General features: G+C 47.7%; 1 protein-coding gene across 19 annotated transcripts in view; it reads left to right on the forward strand.

Annotated features, from left to right (window-relative positions):
• The window catches only part of KIAA1217, a 377,430-nt gene that overhangs the window by 219,723 nt on the left and 135,447 nt on the right, over window positions 1–22,260 (forward strand). For 10 of the 19 annotated variants that reach the window (XM_082742072.1, XM_082742091.1, XM_082742074.1 and 7 more), the window contains one exon: window positions 18,755–18,953. In XM_082742072.1, coding sequence (XP_082598198.1) covers window positions 18,755–18,953 — 199 coding nt within the window. Of the gene's footprint in view, window positions 1–16,455; window positions 16,501–18,754; window positions 18,954–22,260 lie in introns of all 19 variants that reach the window. The other 9 variants (XM_082742090.1, XM_082742084.1, XM_082742081.1 and 6 more) reach the window with 1 other exon arrangement.

A 22,260-nucleotide genomic window follows, 5' to 3' on the forward strand; every position in this document is an offset into this window, starting at 1 on the left:
TTTCTTTCTTCAATGGCAACTTCATTAGACTTGCAGATATCAGCTCTCTGCTGTCCTCGGTGTTAATGACACAAACGGTCACCCGGTGTAATTTTTTCTGACTGGTTACATACAGTGAAAATGCACAGTACAAGGGACTCTGGGGCATTCTGAAGAGTTGAAGACTGACTCCCAGCCATCAGTGTGAAGTGTGTCTTGTTTCCTCCCAAGACTGGGATTTCAGCAGGCTCTTTTGCTAGGGACTGTGTTCATGGTACGCCTTGAGTTCAAGGCGCCCCCTCGTGGTGCAACTGATACATAATCAACGTGAGAAAAAACGACAAGCCAACCAGTGATAAAGAGGCTGTGCATTCAGATACGATCTTACAGTTCTAACTATTTTTAAGGCTATCAAATGAACAAAATCTTGTTTTCCAATTTTCTTTTAAGTTCGTCTGTAGCTGTTTATACTATATTCAGTGCTTCATGTTGGGGGAGGGAGAAACGAATCAGAAAAGCACAAGTCGCAAATCCTGGGCAACTTTTAAATAAATACACACACCCACACATATATTTTAGTACAAAAGTAATACATGTTTATTCTAGAAATGCTAGAAAGAACAGATAAAGGGTAAAAAATCATGATCTGACAACCCATATGGATTAACATTTTGGTGTATGTCCTATTTTTTTTTCCAAGTATATAGACTCAAGGAAAACCAAACACATGTCATTTCAGCTACCATGATTTTTCCTGCTGAATTATACCCGTGAAGTCCATTCTCTGTTGTTACAGGCTCTGCTCCTTCATCATTGCTAGTGCCTGCTTAGTTCGGTTGGTTCCGTGGCGTGCACGCTTGTGGGTTACTGCAGATTATTTCCTTAAAGTCAGTTGCTTGAAATCGAACAGCCGAATCAGAAGGATATGCACACTTGTAAGGCACTGGGTACTTATCGCTTCATTATTGTCAGTAAAGCATCTTTGGGGGAATGTGGTTGTTTTTAACAAAGGCTTCAAGTTCCTAGCATTTGCATTCTTAGTCTGTGCCAGGCATTGTGCCTCTTGGTTTCCGTACCCCCATCCCATTTGATCCTCATAACAACTATGTGAAGTAAATACTATTATTGTCCTCCCTTTCCAGATAAGGAAAGTCAGGCTTACAGAAATGAAGTAGCAGTCTGTGGTTCCAAAAGCAGGAGACAGAGGGCTTTCAGAAATTGGGTAAAAATAGCCCTTTGCATCCCTTGAATCTTGAACTGAGTGGAAAGGAATACTGATAATTCTCCATCGGTAAAATAAAGAACAAGAGTGTTGGCAGTAAGAGAGGAGGAAGAGGAAATACGGGTCCGCCAATTTAGAAACATGAAGAAAATTCTAAGCTAAGGCTCTGGCAATTAGATCTTCTTGTTAAGAGAAGATGCGGTGGACAGCTCAGTGATTACTGTGTAATTATAAAGTCTGGGGAACTCCTAATACAGACATGTTTTCACGAGATCTTGTCATTTTCTTCATGAACACATTTTCTTTGACCACAGTTAGTCTTCAGACTGCTTAAATTACTCCTAAATAGTCGACAGTTGACTAGAAGGAAAGTGTATGAGAAAGCCTTCCATTTCTGGTTAAAATCAGAACCTTTTTGCGAGCTTTTCAGTTTTGGCAAATCTCCAAAGCCCTTTATGATTCATCTCTTTCTCTCTCTCTCTCTCTCTCTCTCTCTCTCTCATTCTCACTCCCAAGGGACCTATGTTTCCCTTTTGCCATCTTTACCAATTTTCTTCTCTTTTCCTGTTATTATTATGTAATTATTGTTAATCTAGAAAATTCAGAAAAAGAGCAAATGACATCTACCCAGTATCTGCTCTTCCTGTTCTACCCTTCTCAGGCTCATCAGTCCTGTCTTTAATCTTCGGACAGGGGAGCTTTTGAACCTCTTTCTCTTCCTGCTGCACTTGCCTCTGCAAGAGATCGGAAGCACCTTTCCCCTCTGTAGTTTCCCTTGACCATTTTCCTCTGTTTTTTTTTTTTGTTTGTTTGTTTTGTTTCGTTTTGTTTTTTAAGATTTTTATTTATTTGCTTGTCAGAGAGAACGTGTGCATGGCGGGGGTTGGGGGTGGGCAGAAAGAGACGGAGAGGCAGGCTCTGTGGGACTCGATTGCGGGACCCTGGAGCAATGATGTGAGCCCAAGGCAGACTCTTAACCGACGGAGCCACCCAGGCACTCCGACCATTTTCCTCTTAATGATAGCCACTGGATTTACTAGGAGTCTTTGAAATAATCAAAATGTCCTTCTGCTTAATTTTTATGGCATTGTTATGATTACCGCTACAGCTTTTTCCTTGAGGTGAGGCTTGCGTTTTCCCATTTTCCCTTAGCTTGATGTAGCCTTGTGATGTCCATAAACGACAGCTCGCCATTAAAATCTCCTTCCCCACCCACACTGATTTTTTTTTTTTTTTTTTTTTTTAGGAACAGTTTTCTGTTTTATGGTCAAATCTATAAATCAGACTTCCAAGCTCTACACACTTGATTTAACCAGAGTATGTGAGTGGCCTAATAAGATCCAGTTTTCCCCCTCCACTTCCTTACTGGGGGGCTCAGAACCCGTGGAGCTCCAAACATTTCACACACGGTACAGAACCTGCCGACAAGAGAGGAGGTTTTCTCATTTGAGTTTAATTCTATAATCCTAGGAAAAGGTACCTGGCATTCCAGAATTCAAGTTCCTGTGGCCTCAAGTTCTGGAACCGCTTGTCTGTAGGAACTTCTGCAGCTTCTAAGAGAGGAAGGCCTCCTGCCTGTCTAGCACCCCAGAGTCCTTTCCTCCCGGCTTCTGTGTTTTCCTTGACTTCCATCCATGAAGCCGGGAAAAAAAGCAACCGGTAGAGTTGGTGTTTGTTCCAAGTTTGAAGCCTTTGACCTCTCCTGTGTTTCTGCCCCTGCTTTCTTGAGTTTCGGACAGCTCTTGCCTACAGCAGCTGCTTGGGGGCCGTTCCTTGTCCCCTTCTGTCTTAGTATTCTGTTACTACTCGGCCTGTTTCCTCTGCTGAGAGTCCCCTTCTGGAGAGAGATGGGGTTTTCTGCCCTCCTGGCAGCCTCTTTGTAGGGGCGCTTCTCCCCTGCCTTCTGCTCTCCGCCCGCACTGAGCAGGGCTGTCTGGTCTCAGCCCATTTTATTCCCCATGTCCTTGGCCTGCTGACTCTGGTATTCTGCACCCTTTTCCCCTTGCCTGTCCACAGAAGCTTATCACGTCTGTCACCCTGCTTCTGTCCTGCACGTTTATTTACCACGCACCTACAGGGCTTTATTATTTGTGATCCGACTTCAGGAGATTTCTTTCATAGTTGATGAAGCCCGTAAAGAATCAGAGAGCCTACAGCAAGCCTCACCTTTCTAGAGAGAATATATTCACCCAGCAAAGGGCTTTTATGAGGCCCAGTCCAGCTCATAGCTCTTCTCATGGTGTCGGTCTTTTTTTCCTCTTCCGAGTCCTTTCGAGTTCTTTTCCTTTTTATGGGCCGCCTCTGAATGCATTCTGGGTAGACCATTTTAGTACCGTTCTTGTCTGGAGACCCGTCTTTGGGTTTGGGGATGTCACCATTGGTATTAAAATGGTTTTTTTGTTTTTGTTTTTAAGATTTTATCCATTTATTTGAGAGAGAGAGAGAGCATGAGTTGAGGGGAGGGCAGAGGGAGAAGCAGATGCTCCTCTGAGCAGGTAGCCCCAAGTGGGACTCGATCCCAGGACCCTCATGACCGGAGCCGAATGCAGACGCTTAATCCCTGAGCCACCCAGATGCCCCTGTTCTTTTTCCTATAGAGATTTGTGTCTGGCATGTATGAAACCGGGTTCTGTAAATAACATAAAATTATTCAGAAATACAAGAAAAACGGATTATATATACATATTCTCTCTGTGTCTATTAATGGCGGGATGGATCATGGATACTATATAATTCAGTTAGGACGAGGTTTAGTGGCTCCGTATAGGTTGGTCGTTCAAATGTTGTGTCTGGATGATTTTACTTCATATAATCTCAAGGTGCACTCCTGTTGTAGCGTGTGTCTGAATTTCTTTCCTTTGTGAGGCTAAGTAAGCTGTTACGCGTCTATACCGTCTTTTGTGGATCCACTTATCCATTGGTGGGCACGGGGGCTGCTTCCGCTGTTTGTCCGTTGTGAATAAGGCTGCTGTGAACGTGTGTGTGTGGACCTATTTCTCTGAGGCTTCAGTTCTCACTGGCTGATTTTGGATTCCAGAGTAAATCATTTGCTCGGGAGGATTATGGAAATTTTCATTTTTCAAAACAAGAAAATGTTTTTCCACCATGGTCTTTTCAAAAGAAAATAAAGTCTAAAAATCAATCCGTGGATCAAAGAGAACTGAAATATTTAAATACTGGCCAGAGTAAACTAAAGACACTTACTTCAGGGTCACCCAGGTTTCAATGACAGAATTAGTTCCCTCAGTCATAATCCTGACCTTCCATTCCTTTAAGTATTCACGCCGGGTCTAATCATGCGAGTCTTGTCATCCTGTGTGGCAGAGGACAGGCGCAGAGCCCAGTGCTCGTGAGCCAGTCGTCGTGGAGAAGCCCGGTGGCCAGTGCCAATCAAGATGGCGGGATGGGCCTCCCCACCCAACTGCCCTCAGACTAAGGAAGGCATTTCAGTCTGGTTCAGCAGGCTCCCGTAGCTCCCCTGCAGCCTTGGGACAACCTCAGGACAGTGGGCCCATTCTCAAACGACAAGGTGAATTTAGATACGACGATGGCAAGATATTGTAGGGAAGACTCATTCCCAGTCAAGGCTTGCTTTCAGCATTTCAACATTTCTTCCTAAAATACAAGGATGGGACTGTCACCGTTTTCTCCTTGGTTGAGCGGGACAGGGGTTAACTGTGATACATTTTCCTCATGAACGCATCGATGGTCCATGTTGGCCAACCTCCTCTTTTTCTCTTCATGTTTTCACCCTTTTTCCTGTCTATCTTTTTTTCTCTCTCTTTTTCTCCTGTCATGCAGGCTTTGCAGTGCATGCTGATCTCTCTTCAGGCAGAACTTGACATTCAAAGGTACTTGATGAAAATTGAATCAGCTCAGCGAGTTAGTACTCCCACCTTTTCTTTCTCTGCATCGAGTTGTACCTCACCTCCTGCCTTTTTATTCCTTTGCGTGTGGCATTCTAATCAGCATCCGCCACTAAACCTGGTCGGCTGTCCTTTCCCGCGCTCCCCCAAGGCCTGACTTAAACCCATCAAAGCCAGCCAAATGCTTGCGGCATTCTGAAACACACGTGTGTGTGTGTGTGTGTGTGTGTGTGTGTGTGTTTTAATTATGAGAGTTAATATTCAAGTGAACACTAATTGCATGCGTGCTTCCAAATATTTCATTTATTTTCCCCAAATGGAGCTGTGGAATTGGCAGCGATGAAGGGTAAGTCAGAGATCAGAGTATAGTCTCCCTCGGGACCCCCTTCTCCCCAGCTTGCTTGAGGCACAGTAGTCATGGCGGTCGGACAGGAGCTGTGTTCTTCGGATTACCTCAGAGCCCTACGGCTCTTCCTTCCCTCAGCTCCAGGGACGTCCATGTGGGGTCCAGACCATTCTGCGGAAGTGCGTCTTCACAATATAAATGAGAGGAACAGACCCACTCAGTGGTACACAGAACCCAGTGTGTGCCAGCCACTATTCCAAGTGCTTTACAAGTACCGACTTCTCACAGCAGCCCAGGGGGTGGGCATGCAAGTGGGGAAACCGAGGCACAGAGAAGTTAAATTACTTGCCCAGGGCCACATCGTTCTAATAAGTAACAGAGTTGGGATTTGGCCCCAGGCAGTCTGGGCCCAGAGCTGGCTTTTGACATATTATTTACCCACAGTCCTCTTGTCCTCTAGGTCATAAGGGGTCCGTTTAGAACTAGAAAGGGTGCAGAGTGATTCCAGTGCTTAGACACCTGGCTCGGCAGTGGACACTGGGCCACCTGACCCTCTGGCACATTGCCACCTACCTCCTCTCTCCTCCCCACCCGCTGCCAAACGTGGCCTATTTCTTTCTCGTCTCCTGAGCCGACACAGGTCTGAGGTGTTTGCTCCTTGCCGTGAGGCCTTCAACACACGGCGCTTTAGGAAGCCTGCGCCAGGCTGGCCTTTGTACAGAAGTGACCTTCCTCCCATTCCGTCAGCCTGCAGTGACCACACTGATTTCATTGCCTTTCCCTTGTTTTTTTTCTTTTAAAGATTTTATTTATTTATTTGACAGAGAAATGGGGTGTGGGGGAGGGGGACATAAGCAGGGGGAGGGGCAGAGACAGAGGGAGAAGCAGGTTTCCAGCCTGGTGTGGGCCTCCATCCCAAGACCCCGGGATCCTGACCTGAGCCGAAGGTAGACCCTTAACTGAGCCAGCCAGGAGCCCCCGTTTTCACGTTTCTGTAATTCCTCTAATTCATCGAAGGCAGAGGTAGCTTGATTCTTTGCTTGCATGCGTGTTGTGTGTTAGGGGTGCAGGCGGGGAGGAGAAGGCCGAGTGGGCTCCTCTCTGCAGCTTTCTCTGCGACCATTTTTAACAGCCTTTCTATTTTCAGAACAAAGATTTGACTTCCCGATGTGGGCTTCTCCATCATAAACCGTGCAGAGTTTGGGGTCCGCCTCACTATTCTTAAAACAAATTGTTAGCACCAACTTTTTTTTTTTTTGGCTGTATCAGCCAATAATGGGATATATGAGAATTTTGTTCAAGGGTTCTTTTTTCAAGCATTTATACCCATGACAATGGCAGTAGTGTATTTTGGAGGACTGAGATAGAATAAGGTCGAAAATTGATGTTCTTCCTCTCTGGTAAAGGAGTCCCACTCCACCTCTGAGGATGTCACATTCTCCATTCGGAAACCGGAAGTCACCATTTACCCACGTCAGGCAGGGTGGACACAGAAAAAGGTTGGTCATATTCTCTCCTCTCACGCGGGGCCCACAAGCTAAGGGACCCCCCCCCCCGCAGGACCTCAGGGAGCCCAGCCATCTAGAGCCACCCTCATTTTTGGTTGACAGATTGCTGTGTCTTATTTTTCAGTGACCCCTCACCATAAGCACATCAAGTAGATATTCTGATTAGTTTGGAGAAGTGCAAGCACACGTTCAGAGAACCTTCACATGGGGTCACTGCCCGCGCATAGCAGGGTTGGGGTCTACGAAGATTCTGTAAGAATAGTGTGATAAAAAGGAAAGAGGTCTCATTCTAAATCTTGGCTTCTGTCTTCCCAAACCCTGATGTGCTCTCCTAGGGCAGCTCTAGAGGAAAAAAGAGACACAGCCTGAAGCTAGACCTTTCACAGGTCTTTTTTCATTTGAAAAGCATTCCTGGGCCATTGGGAGAGCAGCTGGTGGTGGTGGTGATGTTGGTGATGGTGGGGAGTGTGTGTGTGTGTGTGTGTGTGTGTGTGCGCGCGCGCGCTCGCCCCTGAGCGCACCTGTGGATGTGAGTTGGAAAGTATCAGCAAAGCCTCTTTTCAGAATGTCTCAGGAGGGCCTGGCCACAAGCATTTGGAGGCATGGAGGCCTTGGGCACCCCAGTGTCCCTGCTGGCCCAGCTCCCTCCCTGGGGCCTTCCTCACTGGGTGTTGGCGGGGGAGGAGGGGGGGTTCCTTCAGATCTCCCAGAACAGAACAGGAGAGGGGCCTCGGCTAGCAGGGAAGGCCTCTTCGGTTTCATAACCACACAGCTCAGCTGTAGGGACCCCACTGCGGCCTGGGCGTGGGCATGAACTTACAGATGGCTTTGTTAGGAGGCCTTCTCTGGGGTCTGCTTAGCCCTCGGTGTTGTGCTGGTTGTCTTGCAATTTCAAAGCCTGCTAGCAGGCCCCTTTCCTTTCATCACCATAATAACAGCAGTCCTGACTTGGACACCTTTTATCCTGAAGCCTTTTAAGTGCATTCCTGGCTCTCTGAATTGTAAAGGCATCTGGCTTCTCCCAGTGAGGACAGCAGGAGCCCCAGCCTGCAAAAATTACTTGTTTCTACGGCACACCTTCCTGATGCAAAATAAAGCAGAAAAGAGAGAGAGACTGAGTGATTGATTCAAGGCAGCTTGATAAAGAGACCTCTACCTTGGGTGGATAAACTAAAAATCCGAAGGCAAAAACCTCAGAGGAGGAGGAGACAAAATTTAGGAGTACAGCGAGATGGGACTGGCTTGAACGTTAAATTTACGGTCAGCCTTTCTGCTATATGCGACATTTTGTATATGTTCTGCATCCTTCTCATTATGGCACAAAGTACTGTGTATTACTCCTTCAGGAGGCGAAATTATTTTCCTTGTTCGAGATTGTAGAAGTACCGTTGTTTTGCTCATGGCTTCAGAGGGGGTGTCCATCTGCGGAAGAGACGGGGCCCACGGGGAAACCGCAGCGTTCTCCGGTCAGCCTTCTACTCTGTATCCACCGGGTCAGGAGGAAAGCAGGACACGGGATAAGAATGGCAGGAGTGTGTGTCTGAAAGGGGTGGGGGGCTGAGCTAACGAGATCCAGATTTGGAACTTGCTGATGGTGTAACTTTCTATCCCCGCGGAAGAATGTTGAAGACAGAGGGAGGCCAGCCTGGCCTTATCTTCTTTGAAAAGTCCTGGTCTCTTTCTGGCTTTGGAGGGAGGTCCGAGAAGAGCCAGTTCAAGGCGTTGCTTCAGAAAGTGAGTCTGGGTCATACTCCAGGTAGGACACCTGGCGGGCAGGTGGCCAGTCGGGCCCCCAATCCAGCTAGTGGAAATGGCTGCCCCCCCACAACTCCCTGCGCTGACCTGGCAAGGGGCTCACGGCCCATCTGGAAGGTAACTGGTTTTAGCTGCTCCTCTAGGCACAAATGACTTAAAGGAAAAAAATGAGAAACGGATCATCTCCATACCGCGAAGGGGCTGAAATGTAGAAAATATCCAAGAGACTGTAAAGTATGGCTAAAACTTCAGATTTACCTGGAGTCACATTTTAATCAGAGCTTTAAAGTTAAGTTATGGTAATGGTGTCAGAATGACAGATATGGGGGCAGGGGGGGGGAGGGGAAGAGCTACAGATGTGAGAATCTTGTCTCCTTAAAAGGTAAAGCCCATTATCTGCATGTCCAGAATGTAATGGATGGCTTTGGCTCTTCTTCCTTAGCTGTAATCTTTTTTGGAAGTGGAAGTCCACGCAGTTCTGGATTCCTGCACAGTTTGGCATGGCATGAAAATGAAAATGCGTCTTCATACCCCTGCCCTGTCTCCCCTGCCCCCGCCCCATGAATTCCTGTTCTTCTTTCCGAGGCCATCTAGAAGGATGAGTCCTTCTACCTGGCATCTCATTATACAGAAGGAATATGCTTGCGAGGACAGGAATGAGCTGCAGAATCTTCGGGTCACCATAGACAAGCATCTTTCCGGATTCTAAATGTTTTGTGAGCCAGTCTTCCCTTCCTCTGATCAGCTCTTTAAAACTACGCTTATTCAGTCATTGATCTGCAAAAGCGGGCTATTCTCATTTTGGAGAAAGAAAGAGGAAATTATGTTACTCAGGATACTACCATATAAAGAAATCCGGTGCTGATATCTGAGTGTATTGCTTCCATTTCTCAAGTTATATGTAAAATAAATAAATAAATAAATAAATATCCTTTAAAAAGCCCAGATTATGACGGCGTGATACTCCATGGTCTGGTTCCATGGTGTTTTGTTAGCGCACCTTCGTGTGACTCTAGGCTTATTTATTCTGTATTTCAGATGTCATCTCTACAGATTTGCTCCCCGACCCACTAGTGCAGGAAGTATCACCTCTCTAATTTTTGCAAATCAGATTAATCTGGCTTGGCTTCAGCAATTATTGAGAAATTGATTCTTGTCACTTTGGGGTCATAAATCCTAAGGACAGCATTTAGTCCCATAAAACTGGGTAAGGTTTCTGAGTCTCCGGGGACACGGTTTAATGGCCTTCCAGCAGTCTGTGTGCGGTGGGCTCATGGGGGTGTCTGGCAAGCGTCCTAAGCTTGGGCACTGGTTTCAGCCGCTCTAGCATGCCACACATCTATCCTGCCTGGTGGGGCCACTCCTTGTAACCGAAATCCAGGTCTCCATGATTTGAGGAATACCACGGCCATGACCACCACCACTGATGGCAAAACTAGCATCCTCTAGGGTGCCTGGGTGGCTCAGTGGGTTAAGCCTCTGCCTTCAGCTCAGGTCATGATTTTGGGGTCCTGGGATCGAGCTCTCTGCTCAGCAGGGAGCCTGCTTCCTCATCTCTCTCGGCCTGCCTCTCTGCATACTTGTGATCTCTATCTGTCAAATAAATAAAAATCTTAAAAAAAAAAAAAAAAAACTATCATCCCCTAGCTGGCCCTCCAAATCATTCACCCCCTTTTTCCTGCCCAGTTAGCAATCTTCCTCTGCTCTGCAGGGCGGGAGGACCCTCCCATATTTATTTTCCACATATCCTTACCTCCTAAACCTAATCTAGGACCAGGGTCTTCCTGGTGGCCTCTGTAGCATGAAGACACTGTTAACAGACCTCCCCCGGGATGATCTGAGAACAGAGGCTTGGCAATTGTTTCAGGGAATAGGGGTTAGGCGTAGATGTTCCATATTTATTTTTGTTGCTGACAACGATGAGGACATGATAAATTAATATCTCAAAAGAGTCATCCACCACAGAAACAGCTGGAAAGCGAGTATCTATGTAGTGGGGTGCTTCTTTACATAACGAAGAGGCATCCTTTCTGCACCAGATGCCTTCGTCATTTGTTTCTTGGGATCTGGAGAAGGTGCTTTGCGAGGTGAGAGGGAGTTAGCGGAGGGGTTCCGCGCGGCTCGCGGAGGGGTTCCGCGTGGCTCACAGGGCGCAGTGACATGCCTGTGGCCGGATCTAGCTGGGGAGGCAGCGGGCAGTGACTACTTGGCTTCGCAGCCTTTTCATCTTTCTGATCTGATAATGAAGTAACACACCCAGGGAAGGAAAATGTGGAAACAAAAAACACAGTTGTACTTTGCTCCACTGCTGAATCGTCTGATTTTCCTCCAGACCAAACAGTTTTCTGTTTTCACAGGTGAAAATCATGAAGAATGTCTGGGTACTCTTTTGGTGGAAAGAGGGAGGAAGGGGCTGAAATCCTACCCTTGAAGAAACAGGGTATAAACTGAGTTTATCAAGGGGAACTCATCAAAATAAATCCCGGAGAAAATGCTCCCCCCCCCCCCCATGTCCAAGCTGAGGAAGGGAAATACTGATTTTTCAGAGCTAAACTTAAGACATGGGGAAACTTCTGAGAATCTCAGGTATGCACAGTTGGGGTTTGGGCAGATCTGTCTTTCCAGTTGTAAGGCCCAGGAGTTCTTGATTAGAAGCAACGCTGGTGTGTGTCTGCACACTTTTGCCTGGGACACAGATACGCACTCAGCAGTCCATTGTGTGTCTTTGTACTCACATCAGGACCGTACACTGCTTGCACTCAAGATTTTTATTAAAAATAGAAACTGACTTCTCATCTAAGTCTTTAATACCATTGTTATTAAACCAAGCATTTCGTTCTCATGTTTGTGTACTAGTGCTCACATCCACCTGGCCTGTTCTAGAATAGTGGATGTCCTCTGTCTATTCCCCCGGCTGGCCATCAGCACAAAATGGACCCTGAGGAGAGAGCGGCTTGGGTTTTGCTTCTCTGACCACAGAAGTGGTGGGAAGGAGCCAAGGAGCTTTGCAGAGCCCAGGGCCTGCTGCTGGCTGAAATGCACCTGGCTGTGGGCCCTGGGCTCGGCTGAGAGTGACAGGTGGGCCACCTGAAGGGAGAGGTCGTCAGCCTAGACAGATGCAGCCACTGGGGTGGGTTTATGTAAGGACGTGGGCAGGAGGAAGTCAGATACGCCCAGGAGAGCTCTTGTCATTCTCCCATCGCCAGGCCCAAACCCCGCAGAGGCCTTAGACTTTGGAAACAAGGAGGGGTGCCTGGCCGGCTCAGTCAGTGCAGTCTGTGACTCTTAATTTCAGGGTCGTGGGTTCAAATCCCACGTTGGACACAGATATTACTTAAATGAAAGAAAAGAAAACAACTTGGAAACAAGAGGAGGCAAAGAATGGAGGCAGGGGACCGCACTGTGGTTTCTAGAAAGGGCTCTCAGCAAAGGAGACACTTCAGCCTTACTTAGCGACGATTCTTAATTCTCCTGAGGCCACTGTGGAGGCCGGATGGTGGAGTAAACAGAAGTTGGGGATGATCCCTGGCTGTTAACTTCTAATATTTTGCTCCTTGAGTCTTTCACAAGAGTACCAAAGGACTAGAAAGTTCTCTTCAGTTGAAGGCAGAATTTGAACTCAGTTTGAGTCGAAAGCTTCCTGAGTACAAGAAATGGGACCAAAATGTCTGAATGTCGTGATTAAACTAACCGTGTCAGTTAACAAGTACGGTTAATCCTTGAACAACGCAGGCGTTGGGGGCGCCGACCCCCCTCACAGCCGCAAATGCATGTGTAACTTTGACTCCCCCAGAACCTAACCACTGAGAGCCCACTATTGACTGGAAGCCTTGCCGATAACATAAGCAGTTGACTAACACATATTCTGTGTGTTACATGTGTTACATACTTTATTCTTAAGATACAGAAAGCTGGAGAAAAGAAAATGTTATTAAGGAAGTCAGAAGGACAAGAAAATACACTTACAGCCCTGTACTCTATTTATCAAAGAACTCCCGGTGTAAGTGGGTCTGCCTTTGGCTCAGGTCATGATCCCGGGGTCCTGGGATCGAGCCCCGCATCAGGCTCCTAGCTCAGCCCGGAGAGCCTGGTTCTTCCTCTCCCTGCTGCTCCCCCTGCTTGTGTCCTCTGTCGCTCTCACACACACAAATAAGTAAATTAAAATCTTTAAGAAAAAAAAAAAGTCAACTGTATTAGGATAATGAGTCACCCCAAGTACATTTGCATGTGAGAAACGTCCTATCTCCGAATTCTCTGTGGAAATTGAGCATTAATTAGAATGATGCAAAACTTCAGTAAGGCAATGTTGAGTTTTGTTTTCAAAAGATAACGGAATTTGAAGTGAAGTGTCTAGCCCAAGTAACCAGACACTTCACGGTTCCTGACGACTAACATATTACGTAAAGCTATGTTTGCAGGCTTCGTTTTTTTGGACCTCAGCATTTCAATTTTGACTTTAAGGGGTCCGAAAAATGGAAGTGGAAACCCACCACGAGTACCTGTAGCTTAAACTTCCTTTTCCCTTTGGCTTTGATCTCCAAATAAAGCAACATTGTGAAGAATGAGAGTAAATTTGATCTCCTAGCACAGCATAATGCTTGTGGTGAACATTTCAGCAAATATTTGTTCATGATGATAAAATGCAAGTATGGCCGTCTTCTAAAAAATTAATGCTGGCCAACTGTGTTGCATACGCTTGAGGATGTTAAGTGTAGAAACCTCAATCCTCGTGCATTAGCGAAGCTGCGTATTTCTGTCCAGCAAGTGCAGTAGGGTAAATAATTTGAAAGAAATAATAAACGAAATTCTTCTGGGTGATGTGGTTTTTTTCTTCCTTTGTGTGGTGTGTATGTGGAAGTTATGAAATCTTAATCCTTTGTCCTTAGACGCCCAGTTCAATGACTTTACCACTTTACTAAACGACCAGCGTTCAACCTCTCTGGTCTTACAGACGAGAAACTAGGACTCGGGGAGACTCTGAGTTGCCCACCTTTCGGTAGAAGCTTAACTAGAGCCACCATCTCCAGACTCCCTGTTAAATGTCTTTAGCACTGACTGTCAGCTCTCGAATCCTCCAGACTTGGTCCTGGTCCCTTCACTCGCTAGAATTTCGGGCAGGTTGCTTAAACGGTTTGTGTTCTCGGTGGTGACCAGGGTCATGAGTGGCGGTGAGGTGTAAATGAGAAGCCCTTAGGTCAGTCACGGTGTGGCAGGCATCGGTTCATTCCTTCTGGCTCACTCTCCCCTCATCCCTCCACTAGGAAGAGAACCTTCCTGGAGGACCAGTCTGCCCTTGTTGCAGATGGAGCCAAGGGGAGACGTGCATGAGGCCTGTTACCCCAGCATCTCTTGGAGATAGAAAGCCCTCTTGGAAGAAGGGACGACTAGAAAGGGTGAGGGGAGTTCAGATGGTTTGGTTTACACAAGCCATTCCTTGGGGTGCAGGACCCCAAAGGAATTCCTGTTTGGATTTGAAGGTTTGGAGGTCGCCTGGAGATTTGGGGAAAACATCTAGAAAGTTGCAATGGAAGCAGAGGGAGATGGATTGGTTTCCTGGGTCCCCATGAAGCACAGAGGGAAATCCAGCCTTCCAAACCCTTGAGTCCCGTTCCTGTGGCTCATGTAGAATTTCCACCATTCACGGTTCCACATTTCTTCCCCGTGAGGGTCAGCTCTCCGCTCAGCAGCTTGGGGCAAAGGCTCCAAATGCCACAGACTGTGCCTGACGGAGAAAAGGCTTCGCCTGAGCCAAAATGAGAATAGCTCCCAATGTAAATACTTTTTTATTAGGCCAAACCTGAGATTATGTGAGTATCCCACCCCCCTCTTTTGTTAATTAAAATAATCTCCTTTCCTACATAATCATACCATACACAGTAAAAATTTCAGTAGAGAGGACATATTTGGGTGCCCTCAACTTCGTGAAAAACCATCGTAGTAACCCTACAGCATAACCTCCCTCATAATTTTTTAAAGAGAGTTTCATCTGTGAAATGCATGTATTATCATGCTAATATTTTAAATGTGGCTATGTCTTAACTGCCCAAGGCTGGGAGCTGTTAGAATTGGTCTGTTTCCGTGATAGCTTGCTTACAAGGCACAAAGTCATCTCAATCCAGTTTAAGAACAAAAATGGAATTAATTGGAAGGAATTAATGGGAAAGCCCCCCCCCCCCCAGCATGCTGAAATCAGGACCCAGGATGCCCAGTGGCCCAGATAGCTGCTCTCCACCCTTTGGGTCATGGGGATCTCTGATCTCTGTTTTCCTGAACAGATCTACCTCTTCCTCTGTACTCTCTGTTTCCTGTTCCCTGTCCCTATCAGCCACGACTTCCTATGACCTCACATGAAATCGCTTCTCTGTCCCAGGTCTCCATTTCTTGGGGAGAGACTATAACGGGGCTGGTCAAGATGAGGTGTGGCTACTGCTTGGTCCAGTCAGCTGTGACTGAGCTGGACGTGGGTGACAGCACTTACCTGCGCAAACCAATATATGCTTGAGAGTGAAAGGGGGTTTCTCCGGCGAATGACCCTAGGACGACAGGTGCAAAAGCAGGAGTGTCCCCAGGTAGCTGCCCTGTGTGCCCCCTCCCCCCACCTCCGTCATATAGGACATGGGTCTTCGGGAGCTTATCCAAGTGGGCAGGGAGGAATGAATGCCACAGGGGAGGAGGACATCATTTGGGGGCGGAACGCTTTCAAAGATAGCTGAGCGTCAAGTCAGATGAAAGTGACGCTTTTTCACATATTTGGTATTACTGAAGAGGGTAGCAGGAGGCAAAAGCCTGCCCCGAGGTCGCCTTCTAGAAAGAGACCGCTCGCTCCGTACTCTGCTGCTTTGAACTATGAATCTGTGGGCTCAGCTGAGAGAGAGACGGGGGAGAAATGTCCCTTGAGAGGCCAGCAGATGTCCCACTTTCTCCTCCTGGGTGACCCCCAGGGCATAGAGACCTGAGAACATGGGTGTGTGACTTGGCTCAGTTCACGCATGTTTTCCCCCTCCCTGCCCCCCACCCTATCCGCCCTCCAGTGCCAGCAGCCCTGCCCCCAGACCCCTTCTGCAGACACCCAGCCACACCTCTTAGCTCCTCTCGTCCAGCTGTTAATGAATATGTTATCCTTGGCCCCAAAATATGCCTTCAGTGCCTTAGGAGCTCAAGAACCCCGTGCAACACTTCTAACCCCAGGAGCCTAGCGCAGTGCTGAGCGCAGAGTCCCTGTTCCAAATGCCTTTTGCCTTTTGCCATAACAGCAAATCCCAGGGTAGCCGACATTCATTAGTATCAGCAATTTCCATTGTCTCCTCTGCACTATATGATGTCTGCGCAGCGAGAGCTGGCATCAGGGGAGGGGACCCTGTGAGGAGACCGCGAATCTGCAATGACAGTTTGCAGGGGGAAAGTGAATGACACAGAAAAAGAGAGGGGGAATTTATATTTGGAACTAAGTGGCTGTGTACAGGAAGTTTAAAAAAAAAAAAAAAAAGATTAGCCCTTACAACTCTATTTTTATACATATTACCACCACGGTGACCCTGAACGAGAAACAGAAATTTGATTCTGACTCTCTTCAAGGATTATTGCCTTTTGCAATGGAAAATGACAAGTCATCAAATGTTTCCTCTCTGCCGTGGGCTGTGGAGATGACCAAAACGGCAGAGGCCAGGAACGTGGTCCTGTGGCTTAAAGTAATATTATCTCTTGACTATTTTGCTAAACTGAGTGCGTCTTTTTCTTTTTCTTTTTTTTTTTCTTCTTCTTTTTTTATTTTTAAATCAGAATGAAGACATCTTCCCTGGATATTCTGCCGAGCATAACAAGCAGGTACCTTCTTCATTGAGGACCCTGTGACTTTATCTAGATCTCCGTGGGCTAGCCAGGGGATGGAAGGATTTTTCTAGTCAAGGAATATGCTCGCTGAGTGCCAAAGCCAGATCCCAGTCTTTATTCCAGAAGCGGACTTAATGGAACTTAAGTCTGGGAATCAACCACTTTTGGGGGCTGGCACAGAAAAATTAACTCAAGGAGACAATTTAACTGTTAATGGGTGTCCTCTCTGGCAGGTAATCTGAGCTGAGCGTTTGCTCTGAAACACTCAGGTCGGTGCTCTCCGTGACAGCTCACACTTCAGGGAGTGCACGGATCTGTGCGCTGACCACCTTTTTCTGGTTTTCCTCCGTGGGAAGGCCCCGAGCGGCGTAGCCAGGAGCAGCGGTATAGGTGATGCGATAATCCCCCTGCCAAAAGGGGTCTCCTTGTTTAGCAAGAGAGGGGGGAAAGAAGCTCATCATTCTGCCGTTAGTAGGGTTCCTGGGTGTATCAGGCTACATATTTTTCAGTGTGCCTTGTTCTAGAAATCATTAAGAATTTCGAGACAGGGGCGCCTGGGTGGCTCGGTTGGTGAAGCGTCCAGATCTTGATTTCGGGTCAGGTCATCATCTCAGGGTCATGAGATCGAGCCCTGCATCAGGTTCCATGGGAGCCTGCTTAAATTCTCCCTTCTCTCTCTCGTCTCTGTCTCTCTGTCTCCCTCCTTCCTGTCTCAGAACATGCCCCTCCAAATCCTCGTACTCTTGCTCTCTCTCTCAAAAATAAATAAATGAATGAATAAATAAATAAATAAAATTCAAGACAGCCACAGTGGGGCACGGGCATAGGTTGCACACCCGAGAAGCTGCTCCTGCCTTGAGAATTAATTGGTGCTTAGTTTCAAAATGCACTGGCCTCCTTAGGAAGGCTTAAAGGAGATGAAGGAATGCAAACAAATGGAAAATCCGGCTGCTGTGGACTGCCTGTAGCCCAGCACCAACCCCTCAGCGCCTTTGGCATCTTAGGAATAGAAAACTCACCTGCCTGATTCATTGCAATCAGTCTGCCCTCCAGAAGGCGCCCAGGATCCGGTAATGCCTGTCCCCGTGGGCATCGCGAGAGGGGAGAGCTGAGATAATGGGTTCCTTTGGCCTAATCCCCGACTTCTGCACTCAAGGACCCCACCCCCACTAGTCAGAGTTAACACTGTCTCAGTGCACCTTTACTTTGTCTTCTGTGTTGGTCCCCTGAGTAGACTGTGAACACCAGGAGGGCAAGGCTATGCCGCTTATTGCATGATTTTGGCCCCAGGACCTAGCACAACGCCTGGATCATAGTGGTACTCAGTCCGTGTCTGTTGGAAGGATCAGTGGATGTACCTCACGGTTCCTACCATACACTTCATTACCCACTGATCTGTGTTATTTTGTGCCCTAGAGTAATTGCACCCATCAGTTCTGAAACGCTTTGATATCAGGCAACCTGTTGTCTGTTCTTCTCCGTCTCCCACACTGTTCCACCCCTGGTCCGTGTTCAAGGAATGTCCTTGACGAATAGATCATGAGCATTTTACACAGGAAATTTCCTGCCGTCACAGCATAGATAACTTAAGAATTCAGTTACGTGCCGTGTGTGCATAAGTTACTCTAGATGCTTCCTGCTGATTGGCGAGGTAGGTAATAATGAAAGCTAGACATCATCTGACCTACAGGATTTCTGGCTCAGAGGAAGATATCCAACTGTGATAGAAATGTCTCCTTCACAATCTTAGTTTTACTGATTTTGGAAACAGTCTTGATGGAAGACTTGGAAGGACCAGTTGTGTTCAGTTTTCTGTGGTGTGAGTCCTTATCCATTTAAGTATACATAAATGTGCACAATCCCGTCTGTTGTCATAACCGCCATCAAAATGTGTGGGGCCGAAGGAATTGATTTGCCATCATTCTTTCCTGTGATGTGGCTTGTCTGCATCTGCTTGTTCAAGCTGGAATTTGTACTGTAGATGCTCAGTGATAAGAATCTCATTGGAGTACTCCCGGACAACATGGGTTGGTGGGTTGGTTGGTTGGTTGGTTGGTTTTTTTCCAGTAACTTCCACAACTGATACTTTGCCCACTGGATCTTCAGTTTCCTGTGTCCAGTCCTTCTATCAGATTTTCCCCCTGCCATATTGTTTGCCCAGCTCTGCGGAACTTGATGGCATTGAAAATATTTTCAGCGTAATTCAGAGTCATTTATTTTTCTCTTTTCTTTCACATGCTTTTTGCAGACAAGAAGTCCCAAGCTGTCTCATAGTCCCCAACCTCCCAATTTGGGCGACCCGGTCGAGCATTTATCAGAGACGTCTGGTGATTCTTTGGAAGCCATGTCTGAAGGAGAAGCTCCAAGTCCCTTCTCCAGAGGCAGCCGAACTCGAGCGAGCCTACCAGTGGTGAGGTCAACCAACCAGACGAAAGAAAGATCTCTGGGTAAGCTCAGAGGGTAGTTTTTGATGCCCGTTTTTACTGCGCATGTGTCTTTTTATACTTCTGAACCCATGGCCCAGCATCCAAATGTTTATTAGATCTTGTTTGTGCGAACACAAGTCCTGAGAAACTTGACTGAATAAACATCGAGCTGAAGAAACAATAAGTCCAAACTGTCTTTGGGGCTGGGCCGCGCGCCTGTTAGTGAAAACCATAAACACAGGGCTCTTCCCACCACCCACGGAAGGACAGAGGTCTTGGTGTGCAATTTGCTACAGCTTTTCCTTTCAACAAGCTTTTAAAGAAAGCAGAAGGATTCTGTTATTCTGTCTTCACCACTTACCATTTGCTTTATTTATTTATTTTTTTATGTTGGAAATTCAGTTTCTGAGTCGCTTTGCTTTTTTTTTTTTTTTAAATTTTTGGGCCCTTTAACAAAATGTACAGACAATAAGGATTTAGACCTCTCTGCTGATTTCATAAGCTCAACCTGCTGTTTCAAGGTTCTAGACCAGTACTTGTTTTTGTAGATAGATGGGATCACGGGGTAGGAGGGAACAGGAACAGGATCAACCCACAAAACGCTTCGGGGTCTGGCCCCTGTACAAGACAGTGCGAAGACGCCACGCGAAACCAAGCAAATGTCTTGCTTGAAGGGCAAAAGAGCAGTGAACGCTTTGGGGGAAGAAGGCTGATTTTGATTTTGTTCCCTTGGTTGCAGATGACAAGAAGACTGGTTGCAGACATTCTCTTCACTGGCCTTAAGGAAAGGGAAAAAAAAAACAAAAAACAAACAAACAAAAACAAAACAAAACTATTATTATTTGTATTATCGGTATGACAGTTTCACATTAAGTTTTATATAGATCCTTCTAGGTTAATAATCCAGGGTCCTCATTTTACAAATGAGAGAAGAAAACCGCAGAGGAATCTGCTTTTTTCTTTTCCTTTCTTGTTTTTTGGGTTTGGGGGGTTGTTTTTGTTTTTATTTTTGGGGGGTCACATAGTTCGATGGCAGAAGCGGGCCTCCAGTTTCTCTTCGTCTCCTGCCCAACTGAAGGAGTGGGACACACAGGGGTGGGATACACCCAAGGCACATCCTGAGCCAGGACAGGGTCAAGAGGACACAGGCTTCCACACCAGCCCCAGGTTGGGGCGTCGCATCTGGGTTCCAGAGCTCTGTGCTCTCTCTTTGCCCCACTCAGCTTGCGGAGCAGGAGCCAGCCCTGGAGCGGAATGTGTCCTTTGTGCTCTGCAGGAAATGAGGGAGCTTCGGGTCCCTGGAAAGATAGCCTGTGCTTTGCAAAATAAAATGAAGATAAGAATGAATGCCCAGGTGCCTCCCTCCATACCTGAGTTACCTGGGGAATGCCGAGCTGGAGATAATGGTTCTTTTGTCCTGCGGCTGCGGCGGGCAGCCCAGGTAGATCCTGGCAGCGTTCTGGAAGCAGCCTGGGGCACAGAGGCTGCCGGCGCGGCGCCGGTGGCAGCCTTGGCCTCGAAATTGCTGAGAGTGGCGGGTGTTTTCTCACCAAGCGGCTGCCTGCGCTTCTGCAAAGCTCTCGAGTTTTACTGAGCACAGCCAGGTGTGCAAGTTCTGGGGCGCTCAGGGTCACTGCAGATTTAAAAGGGTATCCGAGGTGCTTATTCTTCTAGCTCCGCGACGCACTTTTTGGCCTGTGATTTTTGCAACTCTTGGGTAGAAAGGAAGGAAGGCGGTGAGCAGAGAGGGGTGGGGGAATGAGAAGCTTGCCCCCAGGCCGGAGGATCCCAGGTTGAAGAAAGGGGGCTTGGGGACGGGACCAGTGGGGTTGGCGCTGCCCTTGACCGCCTCTTTGTGGCCAGTTTGGGAACGTCCTCCTAGCTGCACCTGGCCTTGTGGCGTAATTCAGTTGAGCCGGGATGGGAAATAAACAGGAAAGTGTGAGCCAGGGAGAGTCTAAACACGGTCTCCCTGCCAGGGGCCTTGCTCTGCTTTGTGTTCCGGAAAATCCTGAGTGTGCGTGTGTTTATTTAATACGCACAGGCGGGCCCTGGGGAAGGGCAGACTCCCCAGAGAGCCCAGAACCTGGAACGGTGGGTGTCCCCCAGCAGGTGGTGGCCGAGGAGCACAGCTATGAGACTGCCTGCCCCAGAGGCCACAGATGGGGGTACTGAGCCGCGATCTCCGGCAGACCCATTGTCACTGCCATTTGGAAGCCCCGCATAACGTTTGGGATCTGGATACTGTCACTTTACAGTCCTCTGCAGAATTTTAAGATCTGCCCCGAAGCTCTGTTGATCCTGTCTTTTTATTTAAAACTCTCATAGTTTGTTCATGATGGATTTTTGGCATTAATTCTGCGTTTTAAAAATCTCACCTGAAAATACTGTTTGGCTCGATGACTCACTTTTGAGAGGCCCTTTTGGTTTTGCCCCTGACGGGGGGCTCCTCTCTTCCACATGCCAGTGGCTGTCCCCTGTGTCACCCCAGGAGCAGCACAGGCGTCTATAGGGTCCGCGGCCTCAGAGGGCGGAGTGAGGTTGAGCTTCTGCACAGGCATGAGGAGCCTCGGGAGATGAGGACTCCCCCAGCTCAGGCAGCACCGGGAGGAGGCCTGGACACCGGGACAGTGGGGCCAGGACCGCCCAGCATCCTGAAACCACTCCGCTCCCCGGTGGGGAGGAAACCTGCTCTCACTTCAGGCAGCCTGTGCCTGGAGATAAACCTGCCTGCTTAATCGCGTTTCCACCTGACTAATTCCTCCTTTCTATTACTTTAGCATATTTAGGGGGTGTGAGGAGCCCAGGAAGGCTGGGCATGGTGCGTGTCGCATGTCACAGAGGCTTTCAGAAGACATGGAGGAGAGAGAAGGCTGTGGGGGTGGGGGGCACAAGGCGTTCGTTGTTCAGCACAGAGAAGTTAGACATCATTGGTGTCTGTGTTACACTGTCCCTGCATGCAGGATGTGAGCTGCCGGAGGGGACTCTGGGACCACCGGTTTGGCCAAATGACAGCAAAACCCACAAGTCCTTTCCTATGCCCAGGGCAAAGGTAGCCACTCTTGGAGATTTACAAAGCAGAAAAAGCAAAGAGAGAAATGCGCTCGGGGTCTCTGACTCCTCACATAGCCAGGTCCCAACGATGTGCCGCTTGGTCTGTCCACTCCTGCCGTGGTGGCTTCCCCGCCCCCGCGACCCATCCAGAGCCCAGAAGAAATCTTTCTTGGCGGAACCGATACTGCTTCTCTTTCCCTCTCGCTTCAGAAATGAGAAAGTGAGAGGAAGTCTGCAAAATAAAGTCAAAACCGCTTTGCAGTCGGGTTTGGTT

Source organism: Mustela nivalis (genome assembly GCF_964662115.1).
Source record: "Mustela nivalis genome assembly, chromosome: 7".
Taxonomy (NCBI): domain Eukaryota; kingdom Metazoa; phylum Chordata; class Mammalia; order Carnivora; family Mustelidae; genus Mustela; species Mustela nivalis.